Genomic DNA, 22,477 nt, shown 5'->3' on the forward strand with positions numbered 1-22,477 from the left:
CTGTTGCTTGTGCTGTGAATGTATTTATTTAGTGCATTGAGATTGGGGACGACCAAATACGTGACAGCCATCTGGGTTTGAATGTGGGGGGCTCATTCCTTCCCCCATCTCTTATTAAAGTATAAAGTTAAATATATATCAAATACTGCAAGCAGTCTGGAATTTGATATTAAACTTGAACTGATGAAGGATGTTGCTTGGGGAAATCGGTGTGTTTTCCCAGGAAGCCTCAAGCTTTCCTGTGTTTTTGATTTGCAAAGTGGGGTATTTTTATCCAAATGGATTCAATGTTATTCTACCACTTCTTGATACTTAGTGCTTAGGAAGGTTTTGGTTGTTTCTCCTCTTTCCTCGTAGCCCAGGCTCTTTGCTTGGCTAACAGCTCCCCTAATTTGCTGTGGTCTTACCTGGCTAAGGTAGATGCCAATTAAATCTGCATTTTTTCGGTCATGCAGCTCTCCTGCTATTGCTGCTCTGAAAGCAGCAGGAAAGACTGAAGAGTAAAGCAGGAGGGTAGAAAACATATTCTATTTTTAGGAAAAGATTGGCTTATCTTGTATTTGCCCTAGCTAGGGGGATAATGTTTCCAGAGACCTCACATGCTTAACGGCTGCATAAAGGCTGGGTTAATTTTAACTGCCTGGCAGTCAGGAAGCATGGAACCTGCACAAGAACCAGAGGAGCTGGAACCTCAGACAGAAACGATTGCAGACACAATTCTTGAGGTTGGAGAGAGACTCTTTCAGGTCAGCCGTAGGGTACTTTCAGTACACAGTCGTTATTTTGAAGCCATGTTTTTTGGGGGGGCGAGAGAGAGCTCTGAACACCACATAGTGATCAGAGGGATTGACGCAGTGCCTTTTCAGGCACTACTTGAGTTCACTCGCACAGCCCAAGTGTTTATAGGTCAAGAAAATGTGATCAGCTTACTGGAAACAGCTGATTTTTTTCAGTTTGACAGGGTGAGACTGTTGTGTGAGAAATTTCTGGAGAGAGAACTGCATGTTTCCAACTGCGTGGGCCTGATGACCTACTCGGAGCAATTTGCCTTTATAGATTTGTATGCGTCTGCTATGAATGTGGCTCTCACTCACTGGGGGGATGTGATGTGCCAGGAAGAATTTAAGGCACTACCCAAAGAAATGCTGATGCAGCTTCTAAAAAGCGATGACCTCTTCGTTTTGCGAGAAGATGTGGTTTTTGACAGTATTATGAGGTGGATAATGGAGGACCCAGCAACGAGAGAGGAAGACTTTCTGGATTTGGTGGGCGAAGTCAGGGTCACTTTTCTGAGCTTGTCCTTCCTTGATATCTTGGTGAAACGCAGCAAGCACCCTGGAGAGACAGATACCTTTTCCAGACTAATAAAGAAGTTAGACAGCTGTCCTCCACCCAGCTGGCAAAATACAGAACTGCGTCCTTATGCTGGTCGGAGCTATGACACCTTATATGTTCTGGGAGGAAAGCATGACAAGGAACAGCAAGAATTATTTCTTTTTCAACCTAAAACAGGGACCTGGCAGGCTTGTTCTCCACTGCAGCGCAGGAACCTCACCCAATATGCAGTGGCAGCAGTAGGTAACTTACAGAGAAGTGGGACTGAGCAAGTCCAAACAGAAGTTGAGACCCAAATGCAGGGAGTTAGCTGCTTCCCCTGTAAAACCGCATTATTCAGTGTTGCTAAAACTTCATTCATATTTGTGTTCATATTCATTTGAAGAATGGTTTTGTTTTCCTTGGTCCTGGGAGAATCTTGGACAAGCTGAATAGCAGAAACTATTGAACTCCTTAGATTAGCTTTATCTGGAGTGAGTCTAATGACTTCACTTTAAGAAGGATATTTTTTTGGCCTTCTCTTTCCTGGTGGTTTTCGCAGATGGTAGCTTCTGATTTATAGTTGCCGTTAAGTTAAACTTACCCATGGATGTTGCAAAATCTTCATACTTAAAGATTTTGAAGACAACTCAATACCATGGCTTCCCTTATTTAGTGTTGGTGATAGTCCCATTTCAAGTGGGAATTTGGCCATGAGATCCCCAAGGGTTCTCCCAGCCAGTGTTTCCATGATTCCCTCCAAGAGTGGGAGCAGACTTGGAAGGACTTGCTGTATCTTGCAGGTTGGCATATCTGTGCAGATGAGGAATAAAATACTGCAAACTGATACAAAGAGCAGTAATTTTCTCTGCTCACCTTGGGCCTCATCGGTACAGCCCAGGGGAAAAATGAGAACCATAGTTCCCAGGAGCAATTTTCAGCCTTTGTATAACTGGTACTTTTCTCCACTGTCTTTCCAGGGAGCTTCCTTTTTGTGACAGGAGGATATTTCCGGGATGGGTTTGTGTGGTATAGTGTGGATTGGGTGCTTATCTACAACTGCTTGGACAATAGCTGGCTGGAAGGGCCTGCCATGAAGAAGTCCCGCAATAGCCATTGTGCAGTAGGTGCAGGGCTCTACCTGTATGTACTTGGAGGGAACACAGATGAAGGGATAATCCCAGCAGTGGAGCGCATGGCTTTGATGGAGTCAGAGTGGGAAAGCATGAGTCCTATGGCTCAGCCTGTGGAGAGAGGAGATGCGGTCAGTGTGGGAACCAGGATCTATGTGGTCTGTGGCCTGGATGAAAATGGACACGTATATGATGGAGTGCAAAGGCTGAACACAGAGACGGACAGCTGGGATGTCATCTCATTCTCCCCGCTTCCAAGGTAAGAAATAATTTTCTGGGACCTGGCAGGAGAAGAAAGGTTCTAGTGTTGTTCCTGCTCCAAGAAGAAGTTGGACTGGAGAAATCCAGAAGGCGTGCCCCACCGACACTTTTGTGGTTCTCTGTTTGAATAGGACTCTTGATATGAGGACCAAGGTCACACTGAATATTTCGGGGGCCAGATCTTTCTGTTGATTCTCATTAAGGGTTTCTTCCCTCCCAGGTATGACCTCCGCATCACATCGCTGAACGGTGCTCTGTACACCATAGGAGGGGGAGCTTTTCGATTTGATGTGGAGACCGATGAATGGACCCAGGTGGATGAGGAATGCTTGTCCCAGAAGTTCTTCATGGGATGCAGCACTGCGAATGGACGAATTTATCTCCTTGGACAGAGGAAGGGGAACAGTGCTCTCCCCGTTGTAATCATCTTTGACCCCTACATTGACACGTGCCAGGTCATAGATAACAAACTCCCTTGCCCCCTTCCTATTCATGGGTGTGTTTCTGTGAGAAGATTTGATACGTGGGCATGAGCGATGCCAGATCCAGCATAGCCGAAAGGAAAAAGTCGTGTGTTGTGCAGCTGATGGGAGTTAGGTTGCGTTGTTTGGTCTGTGAATTTTTTTTAATTTTGAAAATAGATCTGTTCCTTCAAAACTTTGTCTTTTGTTTCTACCTGGCAAATGAACTTGAAGCAAAAGCCAGTGAAACCTTGGTGTCTACACAAAGGTTGCAGGTCATTATTGAAAATAATGGTCAGCGTTGTTATCGTACATAAACTCCTTCAGGTCGATGCTAAATAAAGGGATGCTCTGACCTTTGACCTCTGTGTCTCTGTCCTTTGAACAGCTGGGAGAGACAGGGAAGTCTTTGCATCGGTGTTAGAAAATAGTGTAGTAGGAGTAAAATAATAAATCGAGTGTGTGTCATGGGAATCTTCAGCAGGATATATGAGCTCTTAGTGCTGTAGGACAGAGCCAAAAAAACCCCAAACCCAAACAACCACTGCAGTCAACCCAGTATTAGTATCATTATAGCCTGAAATAAGCAAGTTTCCCAGGTTATGTCATTATGGTTAAAATTACCTTTATTCCAGGCTGGAGAGCACCACAGCAGGAGGGAGGCTATTCTGGATTTATGCGTTCAGGTATGTGATGATAACTATTTGCAAACTGGGGCACTTAAAGAGTCTTGCTTGAGTTTCCTTAGTGCCCTTTGGGTTCTTTGCTGTACTGGCCCAGAAGAAAAATCACTATCCCAAATGAGGGTGCAAGGAGCCAGGGACCTGCACGTAGCCTTAATTAAAGACTGCGTGCGAGGAAGAGGGTTTGGTGGACTTAGTACAGCAGTAGGGGATAGATCTCCAAGGGTGCTCAGCCTCCCAAGCATGGAGAAGCTGAGAGAATGGCTGCCACAAAGTCTGCTTGACTGGGCGAGAAGGGGAGAGTGCAACAGCACTGACCCGGGGGGTGTTATTATGACAGGTTACTGTCATCTGCGTTAGCAGAGTCTGTTCTTTGATGTGACGCAGCGATGTTGAAAGGAAAAATGTTCCTGAACCGCGTGATTGTCATCTCCAGAGAATGGGATAGGCCTTAAAAACCAAGAGGTGTTGGTCAAACGCCAACTCTACCACTGTGAGAGCTATGTCAGGGTGACAGGAGATAGTCTATCCGGGCCTGCGAAGGTGGAGCCCTCTCAATCAAGGTTGGCTTCCGCTCCTTGGCTCTAGTCCATCTCTCAGCCTCCAGCCGGGCTGTGGCATCGCCAGCTCCGTGCACTGAGAGCAGAGCGGGCGCTTCCCCGCAATGAAAGGCTGGGCCTGTTCTGTGAGTCCAACGGCCAGTTGGACTCTTGTGTTCTGAAGGCTATATGAACCTTTTAAAAGCTGAGATTCTCCTGTATCATTTAGGGCTTTAAAAGAAAACATCATCCCTGGGGGACAGGGTGAAATAATTCCTGGGCGAACCCTTACACCGGGTATCCTAACGAGGGGTTTTGCACTCCCAGCAAAGTACAGCTACTTGGGGCTCGGCAACATCCTTCTTGGGGCCGGTGTCTCGCAGAGATAGGTGTATGTCTTTCAGCATTACTTCCTGCAGGTCTGAATGTCAAAATCCTTCAAGGGAATGCTGGCTCAGTTCCTTCTGCCTTTCTCCTGCACATCTTTCCTGACTTTATTCATATTTTGCCTTGCGTAGGTCCCATGTGGGAGATGGGCCATGGTTCTTCACAGCGGTGTGCTCTAGTTACGCCGTACTTCATTCTCCACCTCTTTGCATTTCTCAGAAACAGTTTCCCCCTAGTGTGTGTGTAAAACGTGTCAGACGCCTTGGGAGCCTACTCAAAGCCTGAGTAGAAAATGTATTTTGAAGACAGTGTTTGCAGGTTTCTGTATATTGTTTATGGATATACACATATACAGAGATTTATCTGTCCTCGGCATTTTCTGAGCCTTGGAGTTAGCAGTGATGTCAGACCTCCAGCAAGTTTCTGAGAAGATTTTCCCACTGACATAAGATCTGATGTTCTAAAAAACTTCTGCATCATGCAAAATCTAGGTAAAACAGACTCATTGGTTTAGGCGTAATTACTTTTTACGTTGACTTTAAATTTTATGGTCTACTATAAATTCTGAAAAAGACATCAGGTACAATATATTACAAAGTGAAAAGTCATCTAACCCCTGAAGTAACCCATTAAAATGTTAGTATTGCAACGCTCTTATTTTCCAATTTTGAAAATGAAACCTCAACAAAATGAAGATGTCTAAATGGAAAATTTGCGCAGGGATTAAATTACAATTTCTAATGGAAAAGGGTGCATTTGGAAGAGTTTCAGTTGCTTTCAATTGTAGGAGCCTTCTCCCTAAATAGACATTTAGTTAGCAAAATCTTTTCGACACGTGAACTATTTTGTGTAATTCTTACAACAAACACAGCTTGTGTCAGCTGGGCGGGCCTGACTTGCAGAAATGGTTTATCCTTCCCCCAGGGCTAACCATTTTACGCTATGCAACTGAGAACTTATTTGCCACTTAAGCATGTGTCTTTCACAAGCAAGTCCTTTCATGAGGTGGCTGGCGAGGACCGCCAGTATCTTCTGGAATTGCAAATCGATTAAATCTTCAGCAGTTGTAGTTTATTATCTCACGAACCTTTGGGGAGGTTTTGGGATAACCACAGGAAGGTGTCGTAACTTAAGCAGCTTGTTCCACCCCTCTTCTCCTGGTTACAGTGAGACTTTTGTGGGTAGACCTTTTTTTTTTTTTTTTTTTTTTCATGGATAAATGATCATAGAGTAGTTGTAAAAGAATGGTCCCAACAGGAGAAGCGAGGAAAACATCTCCTGAAGTGACTTAACTGCCTGTCAACGCTGTGATGAAATGCACTTCCCTCTAGATATCAGATGGTGCCTTGGGCAGACTACTGTGAAGCCATTTGTGAGCCTGGCTGGCCTCTCCCCCCAGGTCCCATTCAACCTCCCCACTTTTAAGAGTCTGCCTGGCTCTTGGTATTTTGCAGCAAAGCCCGCTCTACTCTTGGTTCTTTGCCAGATCTTCTGCTTCGCTCCTGTCACTTTCCTCGGTGTCGCTTCTGGCGTCTTTTCTTTTCTGTAGGAAAGACAGACAATTGAAATGAGTTGCAAACCCTGTATCGTGGTATATATTATGTCAGGTAAATATATATATATGTCAGGTAAACCTGACAGCTAAAATAACAGGCATGACTGTGTCCTTAAAGCCAGTGTTGCGGCCGTCCCTGCATTGGGACTTAAACTGCCAGAGGTTGATATTGTTATGGTTTCACCTAGCTTTTGAATGCTTTTTTTGCCACCCTAATAATATTCTTGTAATGTGACCTTCTGAAAATTAGTATTTATTCTGCATATTTTCCTGTGCAGTTTATTACTGTCAATGCTCTGAAAGCCAGCGCCTATTTGTCCAGTGAGCGTATTGACTGGTCTCCTCATTTTGCAGTCATCTACAAACTTGATCACAAACTCCATCATTTCCTCCAGAAAAACTGTTTTTTCTCTTGATTTAGCTTCACAGAATGATAAGGGTTGGCAGGGACCTCTGGAGATCATCGTGTTCAACCCCCTGCCAGAGCAGGGTCACCCAGAGCAGGTGGCACAGGAACGTGTCCAGGCGGGATTTGATTCAATGAAGGACTAGTTCAAGTAAGCTGAAGGTGTAACTCCAACACTGTGGTGGGTTATTTTCTGGCCACAGATCACCAAAGCCTTCACAAATCTACTCAGAGGTTACCAAGGTGCCATCTGCTTATGTTAGCAAGCCAGTCCAGGGAACTGCCTTCTCTGATGACAAGGTTTCTTCCAATGATCCCTATACGAACTCTGGCGTGCATCAAAAGACTGTGGAATGCAGCCGAAACTCAGAGGTGCGAATACACGGTGTGCTATCTACTAGGTTTATGTGTTTGCTCCTTCCTTACTCCACTTTGGACACACTGGCAGTTCCTATTCTCCCAAACTGCACGCTGAAAAGCTTCAGGCAGTGAGGAGCAAGGACTGTGGATGGCTCCCGTGTCACTAGAACACAGCTGTGAAGTAAAAGTGAGTTGCTGCTCTGATCTCCATGAGCAAAGGTATCCATACACCTCCCAGCATGTGACCTCAGAAGCTCTCAGGGCGTCCCCTTTCTCCCACCCCTTCCCTGCAGGCATGGGATCACCCTGGATCTCATGGTTTCTCATGAGTAGTTGTGGCACAGAGGAGACAAAGATTTTTTCGTACCGCACCATGGAGGATGACACCAAAGATCATCTGGATGATTAGATAGGACCAGAAGATGTGCAACAACTGCAGGATCATCAGGAAAGCGTTTATCACACAGCTTATGAGGAACAACTGAAACTTTGTCACAAAGTAATAGTATGTGCTGTGGGAAAGAGAGAGGAAGAGACAAATCAGAAGACACAACACTAAATCAGGCCAAGTACCTTCACACTTATCTGGGCAACTACTTGGCTTATGTGTCCCCAGGGCAGAGTGTGACGGATGCGTTCCACCCCTTAACCAAGCTAGTGCTGGTTTGGTACAGGATCCAAAGGAGGTAAAGGCTTGAGCTGCAGCCGAGAACTACTCTAGTTTCAACCTGTTCTCCAAAAACCCACAAAGGGCACAGTAAACATCAATACAGATGAGTTCGGAACACTGATCATGTGATTAATGCATAAATAACAGTGGCTTTTTCAAAATTCATTTATGAAAAAACAACCTAAGTTTGGGTACAAGGAGCCTCATGCATAATTCTTCTAGCGCAATAGAAGCCAACTACAAGCCAACCACTTTGTACCATAAATTTGACGGCCTGAGTGAGCCATCTTTGAGCTCTCCCTGCGAGGCAGCGTGGCTGCATGGCAGTGCTCTCCCCTTGAGCTGGGACACCTCTCAAGGTTGCTCCTTGACGGCACAGAGACCTTTTACCAATGTCAGGTATTTGGTAAATGACCAATAGGGCACGCACTTAATAAGGGCTGGAGCCCCTCTGCTGGGAGGACAGGCTGAGAGAGCTGGGGGGGTTCAGCCTGGAGAAGAGAAGGCTCCGCGGAGACCTTCCAGCCCCTGCCAGTCCCTAAAGGGGCTCCAGGAAAGCTGGGGAGGGGCTGTTTGCAAGGGCATGGAGCGACAGGACGAGGGGCGATGGTTTAAACTAGAGCAGGGCAGGGTTAGATCAGCCATTAGGAAGAAGTTCTTTACACTGAGGGTGGTGAGACACTGGCCCAGGTTGCCCAGAGAGGTGGGGGAGGCCCCATCCCTGGAGACGTTCAAGGCCAGGCTGGATGAGGCTCTGAGCGACCTGATCTAGTTCAAGCTGTCCCTGCTCACTGCAGGGGGTTGGACTAGGTGGCCTTTAGAGGTCCCTTCCGACCCAACACATTCTAGGAGTCTATTCTATGATTCAATATCACCCATAGCCCTGTAGTCTGGTAACTGGTTTTGCCTTGATGACACTGATGATTGCATGCTGAACTGATGTCAATAATCAAGTGCGGGACTAGGTCTGGATCCATCCGCACCTACACTCCTCTTTGAGAATGAATTTACAAAGCAAGGGCGTCCTTTCTGATCCTCATGACCCAAGAGGAAGGTCTCCCTTACCCTTTCTGCCCTTGGTCTCTCTACGAATCATTTTAACTGGAGTGTAACTCGATTTTCCTCTGTATGTTTTCCCGTGCGGTAATTAAGAGAGTGAACCTTGCCATCAAACTTTGCAAAGCTGCGCTTTGTAACATCACATTAAAATTGCTTTGCTAACAAACACTTAACAACCGGGGTTCTTTTAGTGATCTAAACCACCCATTCGCAACACGGAGCCGAGCTGCGCTAGGACTGCGCCATCAGGCTCCAGGCTCTGCCCAGCCCTTGCAAAGCAGGTCCCAGGGCACCTGCCGAAACTCTGTATTAAAGTTACCAACGACGCGATAGCTTTTGCAGACAGGTCGGTTATCGGCAACCTGCAATGCTGCCCAGAAGAACCAGAAACCGGCAGCGTTTCTCCTAAAATAAATCCGGAGAGGCGCAATGCACTAAAATCAAACCATAAGGGGACCTGGCCACTGGTGCTTAAATAAAAAGGTTATAAATGATCTTTTTAACGGAAGTTAGGCTGGAGTTTCAGATGAAAAGTTGGGCGGGGGAATTATTTTTGGCGGAAGGCACAGAAAGCCTGTTATCGTCAGTGACAGGGACAGAAAGGAGGAAAGCACTGGTTCGGAAGCAGCAGGCAGAGCAGAGAGCAGTTCAGCACGGGAGAGACATGCCAAGCGCTAGAACGCCTCCTGTTCTGCAAGTTATCGTCTAAGACGTGAAATCTAAGACATACTGGAAGCTGGGAAAGAAACGTTGTTGGATATAGTGTGTATTTGCTCTGCTCTTGCCTTCCTGGCCACCAGCTCCTTGCTGCTGCTGCAGACGGGTGCTGATGTAGGTGGACCCTTGGTCCGATCTGGGACATCTGTCATCTTCTTTGTCCTTGCGTTATGATAGAGCAGGTCGAGATAGCAGGACTCCACTTTTTGCAGCGGAGACAACTGAAATCATGGTTATTGTCGTTTCTTCCTCCGGAAACTTGCCTCAAGCTTTTATTGCTTTTCTCTCTAAAAGGGAGCCATTTCACCACCAGAATCTTGGACCCGTTGTGCCAAGTCAGCCTCACGGGCGTCCAAACTCAATGGCAGCAGGACCAAATTTCAAAACTCAGCATCTTCGGTGCTGGTGTGGAGCCAGGGCAGGAATAGAGGACAGCAATGCAGATTTGTCCCTGTGTGTGTCTATAACAGGTCCCATTTTAAAAACTGTGGCTGTAACAAATGAAATGTTTGGTTTCGAAAGAAAGCAGAAACCTTAGGCTGTAACGCAAGTGTTGTGGAATGAGTTTCTGGAAAGTTAACCAGGATCGCCTTTTCCGGGCAACCTGGCGGTGGTAAAGAAAGGAAAGGAGAGCAATTTCAGCAGAGTCAAAGGCTGGGTGCGTGGTCAGATGTGCGTAGGCAAAAGCCATAGTCCACGACTGGTGCCTGTGTGTGGCTTCTGAAGGAATCTTTGTTGATCCCCTCCCAGCGTGTCGAGTATTCTCCCTCCTGAAGCCTCGCACTCATGACTTCCTTGTTTTGTTTCAACTAGGTGGTGGGTCACCTTAAATTACTACGCCGTTGTTTCTACATTAATTTTATCTCAATAAAGCTTTAAGCAGGTCTTTCTTAGGCTGCTAAGAAGTTCTTGGGAAATTTTAAGGAGTACAGTTGGTGCCTTCTTTCTCTTGTAGGAACCAGTGTTTGCAACAGAGAGAGGCCATTTCCTCCACACTGGAAGAGTCAAACCAGGTCTTGAGCAGGAGTAGAGGAGAAGGATTACCCTCAGACCGTGCTGGGGGTGGCTATAGGCAGATGGAGAAAGACAGTCCTAAAACATTCCCAGAGCTCATGAGAAGTCAGCTGCTGTGACTGCACGTGAGCATCTCATCACAGCGTGAGAGACAGACCCTGCCTGGGAGAAACAGCGAGAGCATGAGAATGGAGGGGCAGAGGCTATGGCTCTAGATTAATTAATTAATATAGCTAAAAACCTGTGGGTTTTTTTTTCTTGGGTTCCTCAGTTCCAGTTGGATTAATTTTTGAGCTTACCTGTGGTGTCCTGTTCCTTGCCTTTCCTTCTCTCAGCATGGAGGGCCATCTCTCCATAAGCCCAAATCGCGCGTAACACCCGCGGTCAGAGAACATTAAAACACAACTCACATTAACGGGAAAAGGACAAGCCGAGAGATGATGAAAACCACAGCGAAAACAATAAAGACTGCTTCGCAGACCCGCTTCCATTTCATGTAATGAAGCATCTTGGCAAGCTGTAGAGAGACAAATTGCCGTATGTCCCGTGTGCCTGTGCTCTCCTTCTCGGGGGCTGATGGATTCCCCACGGCCTGCAAGGGTTACCCAGCCTGTGGGGATGTGTCCCAGGCCCTGTGCACTCGCTTTTCCCCAAGGGCAGTAAACCTGATAGTTCCTAAATGCCCTGGCACTATAGTACGCGTGTGGCCACTTGTGTGGGCCCCTGCACCCGCACGCGTCGTGTGTGGCAAGGCACATGGGCCGCGGTACTACCCACAGACGCGAGCACAGATCCGCATTTCCCACTGAGGGTAACTCACCTCTAAAATGTAATCAGAGGCATCATGGACCAGCATGACTATCGTCCCAAACCGTACGAGATTGGCACAGTAGGAGACAAAGATCAGAGTGATGGTGGCGACGTGGTGGATGATCTGTTCCTTAAAGTCCTGGCATGAGAAGAGACATTGCGTGTCACTCGTACCTTGACCTGGCAGCACGGGTTCCTGGGTGCTGCTGCCTCACTAGGGCATGTCAAACACCTCCACGAACCACCAGTGCTCCCCACTGTGCTACAGCTCGCTCAGGTCCTGCACAATCCCAAGGAGAACGAACATCTTTATGCTTTGTTTATGGAAACCCAGATAAATACCAGTGAGGTACACGTAGATGCAAACATGCTAGAGGACAGATTTTTATAAATTTTCCATGAATCAAGCTGCCCTTAAAAAATTCCTTTCTTAACACTCCATATTTTCCTCCCAGCCCCCTCCACTGTGTATTGAAGAGCTTTTTGTAATGACAGCAGGTTGCCCTTGGCCTGGGGCAGGTCCTATCCACTAGCCATAATGGAGGCAGCTCTTCAGCCTCCCTGCGCTGCCCATGGAGAGGGACCAACGGAGTTGGGGTGGAGATACTGCAGGTGGGGAATACGCCTTCTCACATGCCTCATGTAAATCGAGGACCTTGCTGGGTGGGTCATGCCCACACGGACAAATGTGTACGTGCACAAAGGCAATGCTTTGGGATATGAGATGGCTCCTGGGTGCCCTGTGGAGAGATTGGGAAGGGCAGCTCTGGCTCAGGCCCCGGGAGGATCACTGCCAGGCAGTGGGTTCCCGCTTCTTCTGGGGAGCACTGCAGGTGCCCAATAACTGACGTGTCTACAAAGACTACTGCAGTGCTGGGAATTTTAGTACAGAATTTCTGCTGGTCCTCTGGACCCAGGACATGCTTTGCAAGAGTTGGGCAGAGTCCATCTCTGGGGAAAAGCAGGTAGTCTCTGAAGAGAGATGTGATCATCAAATTAAGGAGTCAAATGAAGCTAAGGCTGAAGCTCAGCTTGTGCAGTTCAGCTGCACAGCGCTGTGCCATCTCCACCGCAAACCAAGGCAAGGGCAGCAGTGGCTGCTGGGTCCGTGGGTCCCAGGAGCTCACCTCATCCCACGCTGCAAAAGCCACACGCAGTACCCTCATCACAACAGCCCGGCTCCCTTGAATCGGGAGGACGCAACCCTGAGCAGGGCTGTACCTGCGACCAGAGCTGGGAAGGGCCATGATGCCGTGTCCACCCAGTGACTGTCCCTTGGCCAGGCGTGGGGACCCCACGTCACCCCCAGCGCTTCCCTGGCCCAGCAGGCAGGAGGGCCGTGCAGCGCACGAGTGGGACTCAGCACGGGGTGCGATGGTGGGATACGGGCGCTGCAGGGAGCTCGCGTGTTCAGGGCTCTTTGCAGCAGCGTGCTTGTCTTGTCCTTTGCACCCCCGGGGAGCTGGCAGCGGCAGGGAAGAGCCTCATGGCAGGGGCCGACCAAGCCGACGGGGTGCAGTTGTGCTGCTGTCACTCACCTTCCTCTTCACGTCGAAGGGCAGGGTGACCACCAGTGAGCAGTAGAAAGAGAGCTCCAGCAGGTAGAACCAGCCCAGTGCGGGCGGGAGAGGCTGCGAGACAAGCAACAGGCAGTGTGACACCCCTGCCCAGCTCTGGGGGGTGGGAGAGGGGAAGCCCCTTCATTCAACCTGCGTTTGGGACAACAGGGCTTGGTCACATCTAAATTTTCCTGTTCCCCGTGACCGAACCATTTGCTGATGCACTGTCAAGCCTGGTCCGGAGCCAGGACCAGCCCTGGCCAGTCTGCAGAGGGACTGAGAGGAGCCGGGGGCCTCCACTCTGCAGGGGTGGGACATCCCTTATCTCCATCCATGCTTCGAGAGGCCGAGGGATGTCCTGACCACCTGATCCCTTTTGTGGGCACATACACGGAGCTGCTTCCAGCCAGGCTTGGGTTACAGAGAAACTCGTTGAGAAGAGGTGCCTGCTCAGGGCAGAGACTGTCCGTCTGCTATCATATGGAGTACCTACAGGGAGCTGGCCAAGAAGACAGAACCACGCTGTTCGTGGTTGCACATGTGCACGATGCGAGAATGAGAGACAGCAGGCATCAGTTGAAACAAGAGAGGTGGGCGTAAGGAGAAACGTTTTCATCATGAGGGCAGTCAAACAGTGGAATAGATTGCCCAGAGATGTTGTGTTGTCTCCATCCTTGAAGGTTTTGAAAACTATGTGGGAGAAAGCCCTGGGTAACCTGCTCCAATCTTGCAGGTGGGTGCTGTGAGCAGGAGGTTGGGCGAGAGACCTCCTGGTCCCCCTTTCCAACACGAATTACTCTGCGATTCCCTGTACTTGCTGCTCACCTGTTGTGGAAATCTCAGCCAGCACACGGTGTGGTCCCAGAACCAGGGCTTCTGTGCAGAGAGAAGGCAGCAGTGAGAACCCAGAGCCTTTCAAATGACACGTAATGACCATGCAAAGAAGTACTTCAAGAAGTCAGTGTGCCCATGCTAGGTCCAATCTGCCTTTGAGCTTTGGAAAGAATGGTTGACAAAATGCACTTGTCATTAGTGGATGCACAGGATGTCACGTGGAGGGTCTCGATACGCAGAGGGCAGCAGCCCCCACGCCAGGACACAGTCTGCCCTTGCCCGAGATGCAAGGGCTGCGTGTGGGTGTCAGTGGGGAATCGCTTACACAATGATCTAAGACAAGGAGAAAACCATGGTAACATCACTGAGACCCAGCCACGTTCACCCAGGGAAAGGGAGACTTCTGCTGGGTCAGGATTGGGGATGGTTCTGCTCTATGCCCCTGGATTTGTCCTTCTTTGGCTTTGGAACCCATAGTCATGGTCACACATGATCTTTGGACGGGCTTTTTGAAAAGGCCCAGGACCATCGGCCTCATTTGCCATGAACAAGGAACCCCTGAAATGTGTCACTCCACAGCAGCACCCTGCTCATGTACTTACATCATACAGGAGAGCCAGCCCAGAGAAGAATGAGGTTAAATAGAATGTAAATCTCCAGCTAAAACAGAAAAAAACAAGGAATTAAAACTTCCTCCAGAGTTGGAATAGCTCCTCAGGCTGTGCCCAGGACACTGCAAAGCCCACAGGGGAACCGAGGCTTGTTTGGAAAGGGATTTCATAGAATCATAGAGTTGTTAGGGTTGGAAGGGACCTTAAAGATCATCTAGTTCCAACCCCCCTGCCATGGGCAGGGACACCTCCCACTAGATCAGGTTGCTCAGAGCCCCGTCCAGCCTGGCCTTAAAAACTTCCAGGGATGGGGCCTCCACCACCTCTCTGGGCAACCTGTGCCAGTGTCTCACCACCCTCATGGTGAAGAACTTCTCCCTAACGTCCAGGCTGAATCGACCCATCTCTAGTTTTAATCCATCCCCTCTAGTCCTACCATTACCCGACATCCTAAAAAGTCCCTCCCCAGCTTTCTCGTAGGCCCCCTTAAGATACTGGTAGGCCACTATAAGGTGTCCTCGGAGCCTTCTTTTCTCCAGACTGAACAACCCCAACTCTCTCACTCTGTCCCCATAGGAGAGGTGCTCCAGCCCTCGGATGATCCTTGTGGCCCTTCTCTGGACACGTTCCAGCATGTCCGTAGCTCTCTTGTAGTAGGGGCTCCAGAATTGGACGCAGTACTCCAGGTGGGGCCTCACGAGAGTGGAGTAGAGGGGGAGAATCACCTCCCTCGCCCTGCTGGCCACACTTCTCCTGATGCAGCCCAGGATACGATTGGCTTTCTGGGCTGCAAGTGCACACTGACGGCTCATGTGGAGCCTCTCATCTACCAGCCCCCCCAAGTCCTTTTCTTCAGGGCTGCTCTCGAGCCAGTCACTGCCCAGCCTGTGTCGGTGCTTGGGATTGCCCCGACCCAGATGGAGGACCTTGCAGAACCTCAGCTCTGTTGGCACGTGCTGTTAAGAATATCCACAGCCCTCCCGGGCTCTGCTTTGGTCCGCGCAGCGCCCAAATTCCTGGCATACTCCATCAGCGTTAACCGGAATGCAGCATGGCTACCAAGATGCCTCTGCCTGTCTCCTTTGGCTGTGGGGGTGGTTGTCGATTACCTGCAAACGCTCAGGTACCACCACCTGCGGAAGGCACCTAATGTTTGCTCGTGGTGGTACGGGAATACCGGGGGTTTAATTAGTTTCCTCCGAAATGCTGCAGAGTGTGTTCCCCTGAACAAGGTTTCAGGAGAAGAATATTTTTTAAAAAGCATAACAACAGGATTCAAGCACTGAATTTTTTTCAGAGGGCGAGGGAGAGGGAGAGGAGATCTCGTGCCTGATGGGGGTCTTTGTGTGCGTACAGCCCTAACGCTCCAGCCCAGAACCAGAGATAACCTGATTTTCTGAGAGAGACACTTGGTGACTCTCCTCTGCGCTCTGACTCCGTCTGTAACTGAGATATGCAGGAAGATTTCACAGGAGAGAGCAAACAGCTCGAGGAAAAGGAATGCTGCGAAGATTTCAGCGCTTTCTGGTGTTTTTCATTTTTTTGCCTCCCTCCGTTCATGGCTTGCACTGCCTGCTAACCGCACTTCACGGATCTGTTCTCTGCCCAACGCTCCACACTAAGAGTATTTTAAAATATTAATTTTGTATCGAGATCACCTTGAAAAGAAGTTTGATGCAAGCAGCATCCCTGCTCAAAATCCCACCAGCATCTGAGATTTAAACCTGACCTGCACCGAGGACTCCTTTGAGGCGACTTTAACTTTTTAAAATTGAACGTGGAAAGGAAGGCAGGAGGAAGCTGGCAGCTCTGCCCGGAGGCTCTGTCGCCGGCGCGTGCAGTGGTGGGACCCAGCCTTGTGGCACAAAGTCTCCTTTCGCAGCCGCAGCCGGCAGCGGGGTCATCTGGGACCGTGTTCGGGGCTAAGGACAGGGCAGGGGATGGCGATGGTCTGCAGACCTCGGAGGTCTCCATCACCAAAAGCCTCTGCTGGCCCACCTACCTGGCCTCACAGAACTTCTTCATCAGCCTGGGCCGATCCTGGGCCCGCCGGTGCCGGAACCAGGTCTCCACGTTTTTGACCGGCAGGTCGCTTTGCTTGGCCAGTGAAATAAGGTCCCCCTACAAAACAGGTGAGGGAAGCAGGACTTAGCCATCGTAAGGCGTCCGTCCCCGCGTGGGTGGAAGAGCCGTGTTCCCGCAGGCTGTCTCTGGTCCACATTTCCCTGAAGAACACCTTTCTTTGGGGAAAAAAAAAAAAAATCATATCAGCCGTATTTGCATTTGTGAACTCCCAAATAATTTCGGCCACTTTAAAACTCCAATTCAGCCATATCTAAGTGCAGGTTCAGGAGTAAGCACAGGCTCTCCCTGGTGAAATTTTGCCAGCCCAACACAACGGGATTCAATGTCTTTGCTATAGAAGTTAAAAGCATTTTTTCTTTCCAACTCTGATGCAATTTTGACTGGTAATTATCAGCTACAGATAGCAAACTTGAAGACAAAAGAAGTTTTAGCTTGTGATGATAAAGAAACAAGCACATAATTCCTTCAGTAACGTCAGAAAAAGCATCCGGCTGTTCGAGTGACTGCACGTTCACGGGCTAAAAAGCATCATTTCCGACACGCTTTATTTTGTGCACGAATTCCAAATAAAACTACCTAGCCTTAAGATTTATAAACTGTGACTAAAATGCATGTAAACATGAGCTCGTGAGCATTTTTTAATTCGTCTGACAAAGCTACGTACAAATTTAAGTCAAGAATTCTTTTTAAAATTCATGCATCGGTGTGAGTCGTGCTCTGGGCCCGAAGAGTGAAGGGGGTTCAGTCCAGTTGGTGGCGGGTGGCGAGCGGTGTTCCCCAGGGCTCGCCGCTGCGACGGCTTCTGTTTGGTGTCTTTATCAATGACCTGGAGGAGGGGATCGAGCGCACCCTCAGTCAGTTCACAGACACCACCAAGTTGGGCGGGAACGTCCATCTGCTGGAGGTCAGGAGGCGCTACAGAGGGATCGGGACAGGCTGGATTGAGGGGCCGAGGCCAGTGGTGTGAGGCTCAACAAGGCCAAATGCTGGGTCCTGCACTTGGGTCACACCAACCCCATGGATGCTCCAGGCCTTACCTGCGCCCCCAAAGGGCGACGGCTGCCTCCTTACAGAGCCAGCAGCTGCTGTATTTGATGGGCAGCAGGTCAGGGGGTGCTGGGATTGCGGCTCTTGAACATGTGGGAAGATGCCGAAATACTTGCTTATGTCATCTTCTTCCCTGGGAGGGTGGTTAGCAGTAACTGCCCTGCCTGTGGCGCTGGTTTGGTTGGCCTGGGGTATTTGGGCAGGGAGAAGGTGTTGCCTGGGCTCTCAGGACACTGGGGACGCTGGGGACACTCACCTCCCTCGGGGTTCTGCCCAGCTGAACGTAGAAGCCTTCCAGCGTGGCATTGGGCTGAACTTTGGGCCTCAGCCTGTCGCTCACACCCAGGCTCCTGCCCAAGGGCAGAGCTACGGTTCTGCAAGAGGAAAGAGTTCAGCCAGGAGAGGACGCACGTGCCTGCGCCGTGAGCCAGGGGCAGCCGACGGCAAGATGCCGGCAGTGCCGTATCCCGTGTATGGATGCACTGCACCAGGGGTCCAGCATCGCCCTGGGGGCTCGCGCACCCAGCCCAGGGGGCCCAGCACTGCCCCAGCCACACACGCACAGCCCAAGGGACCCAGCTCTGCTCCAGGAGCACACACGAAGCCCAGTGCCTCTGTCGGGTCAATGCTCTCCCTCGAGAGATACGCTGGCACCAAAGCAAAGGTGGGGAACGCTGGATGCATGGGGACAGTGCACTGGATGCAGTGGAGACAGTGGAGACAACAATAACAACTCCAAAGTAAGCAATAATTAATTCCTTTGCTGAGGCCCCAAGACGCCTTGCCTTTCTCTGTGTTGGAGCACATGCTGGTCCCCTTTACAACGGCCCAAGTAGCCCAGACCATGCCACGAAACAAGTCTGCAAGTGTCTGAGTGTCCCCTGTGCCCTGTGCCCAGGGTACCCAACCACTGGCTAAAGCAGGAGCCAAGGACAGAGCACATGGGGACACGCTGGCTCCTGCAGGAAACACCAGCTTTGCAGAAAATCCCAGCAAGGCTCCAGTGGGAGGCACCGGTTTCTAAAACCTCGTAGTTTCTAGAAAGCCAGGCGAGTGCAGCATCTTTGAGGGAAGACCTGATGATGCTGGAATTAATCATGGCTCTTCGTACAGCCCCAGTCTGCCACAGCTTCTGACAGCGCTGTGCACAGCGGGGAGGTGCCAGGTCTGCGGCGAGATGGGCCAGTGCTTCCCCGGCTCCTGCAGGCCACGGGGGAAAGCCCACGTCCTAGCTCTAGCTGAGGGCAGCTTTGGGGAGCACCCCCTGCCCGACGGCCTGCTCTGCCTGGAGGGGAAGCACCTCGGCGGGGAAGCACCTCGGCAGGTCTGCCCCGGCTGGCACGCTGCCCCGCGTTCACTGATCCGCTCCCCCGTCCCCCATGTGTGAGGTCGGTCTGCGCCTCCCTGCGTCTCTGTGCTCCTGGAAAAGGGGCCCAAAGCCCATCCTGAGTCCATCTCCTGCGCTGAGCCACGTGGACCTGCCTTGTTTCCACGCGCGAGTCCTGGGGGAGATGGCGGCCGGTCCTCAGGCTCCCTGGGGAGTACCGTTTCCCCCGGGTAGGGCACTGGAGTACATCATCTCTGACTGAGCTGGGGATCTCCGGTGCCGGGAAGGGAGAGCAGGGCAGAGCTGTGCAAGGAGTGGCATGAGCAAAGCGGTCCCACAACGAGCTCCAACAGCCATGGTCATCTCCTCCTCCTGCCTCTGTGCTGAGAGCGGGGGCTCACGTAACACCTTTGGGAGCATCCTGCAGGCTCAGGCTGAAGCCTGGCTCAGCGGGGGGTTCCCGACACTGAGGTACCCAGCAAATCCCTCATCTGTGTTGCAAGCTCCCACTTGGAATCTCTCCAGAAGGACCCTCCACCCACCGCTGTGGTGTGACTGACGGACAGACACGTCCTTTCGCACCCGTTGGTACGGGTTATGTTACAGGTACAGGAGAGAGGGAGGGCAGGACAAAGAGCTGCCGCACAAATACCATATGCCGCAAAAAGCAGAGATTCCAGTATTGTTGGGGATAATCCCCTGTTCAGGAAGCAGGGAAGGATTAGTCTGGAGCAACCCTGCGACACTGGTGGCAACCAGCACAGGAGAAACCAGAACTGTTGCACTCACCTTTCAAAGATGTATCGGACAACGATCAAGAGCAGGGCACCAGGGATGCAGAGCAAGAGGTCCTGAGGCTGCGGGTAGGGTGCGCCCTTCATGTCTTCCCAGGTAGCTCCAGGTGGCAGCCAGTATTCGTGGTGCCAGAACCCCTCTGACAGCCCCATCCTGGTCAGATGATGGGCTCGGAGAGCAGAGGCTCTGGGGACCCAGGAAGCAGGGAGCAGCAAGGCATAAAGCTCACTCCTAAATCAGGATTCCCAGCTCAACAGCCTGTCAGTCACAGTCCCCACCTCTCACTCGATCCCATGAGCATGACTTCAGACTAGCTGAAATAGCATTACTTGTTCTGACCTGCCCGTCTTGGCGGTGGGGTAAGATGTTCTGGTACGAGAACGTAATTTAGTGGGTGTCGAGAAAGTGGATAACTTCAATTACGCTCTGCTGCACAGGTGACTGAAGTTCCTACACGGTGACAATAACAGCAGGGGCTTCTCTCTCACTCCCTCTTTCTACCAGCCTTTTCCTTCCCGGGCTGCAAAGCCCTCGCCTATTAATCAGCTCCGACGCCTGGCAGCGGGTGTGGATGGAGGTCTCAGGGGAGACTGGCCACAGCCATTGAGATCTTCTGGCACCCTTAGGGCCCCAGCAGTCTCAGTTTTGGTTCCTCCATCTGGCCCAGCAACACCCCACATCCTAGTCGCATTTTGAACCATCACGTACCGAGCACTAAGTTGATATACCGCTCCCCAAAACTATTTGGAAGAGCTGACACTCAGCCCAGCACTTCAGGACACTTCCTCACGTGCGCTACACCGCTCTCCTCCATATTCCACTTCCCTGGTGTTTTATGACTCAGTCTCGCCACCGTAAACCCTCCTGCGATGCCTGCAGCCAGTCTGCACCACCACCACCGGGAGGAACTTTCATTATCAGCCAATTTTACCATCTGCCTTTCCCGCCCCCTTTTTTGGGCACCTGTTAACGATACCGAGCTGCAAAAAACCACCCCCCTGTTGGTGTCTCATGGCAGCCTCTGCGGTGAAACCTTTCCAAATGCCTCTGCAAAGCTGAGTAGGCAGCAGGTTCTCTCCTCTGCATGTCCTCACTGACTCTTTGGGACAACGCCAGCGGAGTAAGACATAATTTCCTCATACACAACCCATGGAGACTCCTTCCTGTAATATTACGTTCGTGTGCGTTTCCTCTAATTCCATCATTTATTACACTTTCTACCGGTCTGACCAGTCTGGGTGCCAGACAACAGCTGGCTGGAGCCCCTCACGTTCTTAGAACCTTCTTAAATTTTTCTGATAGCAAGACGATTTGAAACAAAATATGCCGTTCCACAGCGGGTAGTTTAACTCCTTAGTTAAACAGTCCTTTAGCTGGGACTGTTGAGTTTGAGGAAGAGGAGGCTGAGGGGAGACCTCATCGCTCTCTACAACTACTTGAAAGGCCATTGTAGAGAGGTTGGTGCTGGTCTCTTCTCACAGGTCATTAGTGATAGAACAAGAGGGAATGGGTTCAAGCTGCAGCAGGGGAGGTTTAGGCTGGACATTAGGAAAAAATTCTTCCCAGAAAGAGTGGTCAGACACTGGAATAGGCTGCCCAGGGAGGTGGTGGAGTCACCATCCCTGAATGTGTTTAAGACTCGTTTCAATGTGGTGTCGAGGGATATGGTGTAAAGGAGAACTTTGTAGAGTGGAGATGATGGTTGGACTCGATGATCCCCAGGGTCTTTTCCAACCTAAATGATTCTATGATTCTATGATCCTTGTAGCACGAGTTTCCTCTTGACACTTGAAGGAACGCCACCCAGGTTCCAAGGTTTGCTGCTATTCCGTCTGTTTGCGGGATAACTGCTTCTCACCCGTCAGCTTGAGGGGGATCCTCCTGGGACGTGGCCTCAGCAGGACGTCGGGTATCGGACCCTCTCTGAGCTTCTAAGCCGGGAAGCCGTACGCAGGCAGCTCACTGAATTTTGTGGCTCTGGCCCGCTCTCATCACCCTGGTGTTGCTACGTGCCTGGGTTATCTGCGACTCCCACGGTCTTTCCAGTGCTTCAGCGATCGGTATTGCCTTTCAAGTTGTTTCTCAAGATATTTCTTGGCCTGTTTATTCCATGTTCACCTTAATGTGATGAAGTCATGGACCCTTTCCACTTTCCTTGTTCAGACACGACTTCAGCTGTTTGAAGCAAGCCTTGCTGTCTCTTAGGGACGCCCTCACCTGCAGACACTGTGTCTGTTGTACACGCGCAAAGGCAAAAAGCAATGGTTTTCAAAGTGTAGCCATCCAAGTAAAAGTTCCCTTGGCCGTACGTGTCTAAACGAAAAAACGTGGTGGAGGCACGTCTCTGATGTCTGCCGAGCGTGGGCAAGGGGAATGGAACAACTGCGCCAAACTGTTCCTACAACGAGATCCAAACCAGCAGCAGATGTCCACGTCTCCTGGCATCAGCAGATTCGCGTCAGTCATAATTTTGGGCCAGGACGGCCAGACGCCAGCCTGGGAGCCGTGCTTGGCCAGTCCTCGACTCACCCACCACCCGGCAGCCTGGGAGCACCAGTAACCGTTCTTTTTCTTGTAGCTCACCTGGAGCTGGACACCTCATCTCCCACAGCTGCTTGATAACGTCGTGTGATGTACGCGCTGCGTGACGCACGCCCCCCCCGTGCACACGGAGGGGAAAGGTACAGGGGAAACAGATTCAGACCGTGCTGCGGCGCCCAGTGCTCCGTCCGCTCTCCTGGGTTTGCCGGCAGGCAAGTGACAGTCTCGCCGCAGGTTTGCTACAAGAGCTTCTCTAAGCTGGGGGCTGTGATGGTCCCAGCACGGAGGAGGTGGAAGGAGTTGATACAC

At 50.5% G+C, this 22,477-nt stretch overlaps 2 protein-coding genes across 2 annotated transcripts; one reads left to right on the forward strand and one right to left on the reverse strand.

Annotated features, from left to right (window-relative positions):
* The first annotated feature begins 449 nt into the window (after positions 1-449).
* On the forward strand, positions 450-3,531 carry LOC141734405 (kelch-like protein 23). The gene is made up of 3 exons (XM_074566146.1): positions 450-1,578; positions 2,295-2,706; positions 2,929-3,531. The coding sequence occupies exons 1-3, from the start codon at positions 600-602 to the stop codon at positions 3,239-3,241; spliced, it is 1,704 nt and encodes a 567-aa protein (XP_074422247.1). The 5' UTR covers positions 450-599; the 3' UTR covers positions 3,242-3,531.
* Positions 3,532-5,310: 1,779 nt separating this feature from the next.
* LOC141734409 (ceramide synthase 4-like) lies at positions 5,311-19,925 on the reverse strand. The gene is made up of 10 exons (XM_074566156.1): positions 19,622-19,925; positions 17,762-17,879; positions 16,376-16,494; positions 14,365-14,422; positions 13,754-13,804; positions 12,908-13,000; positions 11,380-11,508; positions 10,970-11,076; positions 7,467-7,611; positions 5,311-6,321 (listed from the first exon to the last, which is right to left on the reverse strand). The coding sequence occupies exons 1-10, from the start codon at positions 19,777-19,779 to the stop codon at positions 6,244-6,246; spliced, it is 1,056 nt and encodes a 351-aa protein (XP_074422257.1). The 5' UTR covers positions 19,780-19,925; the 3' UTR covers positions 5,311-6,243.
* Positions 19,926-22,477: the final 2,552 nt, after the last annotated feature.

Source organism: Larus michahellis, chromosome 23 (genome assembly GCF_964199755.1).
Source record: "Larus michahellis chromosome 23, bLarMic1.1, whole genome shotgun sequence".
In the NCBI taxonomy this organism is placed as follows: Eukaryota; Metazoa; Chordata; class Aves; order Charadriiformes; family Laridae; genus Larus; species Larus michahellis.

Excerpts from the sequence above, each read along its gene's own strand:
- LOC141734405 (XM_074566146.1), top strand. The coding sequence starts at position 600 with ATGCTTAACGGCTGCATAAAGGCTGGGTTAATTTTAACTGCCTGGCAG. Across the intron at positions 1,579-2,294 it reads ATATGCAGTGGCAGCAGTAG|GGAGCTTCCTTTTTGTGACA; the intron begins GTAACTTACAGA and ends CTGTCTTTCCAG. Across the intron at positions 2,707-2,928 it reads TCATTCTCCCCGCTTCCAAG|GTATGACCTCCGCATCACAT; the intron begins GTAAGAAATAAT and ends CTTCCCTCCCAG.
- LOC141734409 (XM_074566156.1), bottom strand. The coding sequence starts at position 19,779 with ATGGGGCTGTCAGAGGGGTTCTGGCACCACGAATACTGGCTGCCACCT. Across the intron at positions 11,509-12,907 it reads CCTTCGACGTGAAGAGGAAG|GACTTTAAGGAACAGATCAT; the intron begins GTGAGTGACAGC and ends TTCTCATGCCAG. Across the intron at positions 11,077-11,379 it reads CCTCTGATTACATTTTAGAG|CTTGCCAAGATGCTTCATTA; the intron begins GTGAGTTACCCT and ends GTCTCTCTACAG.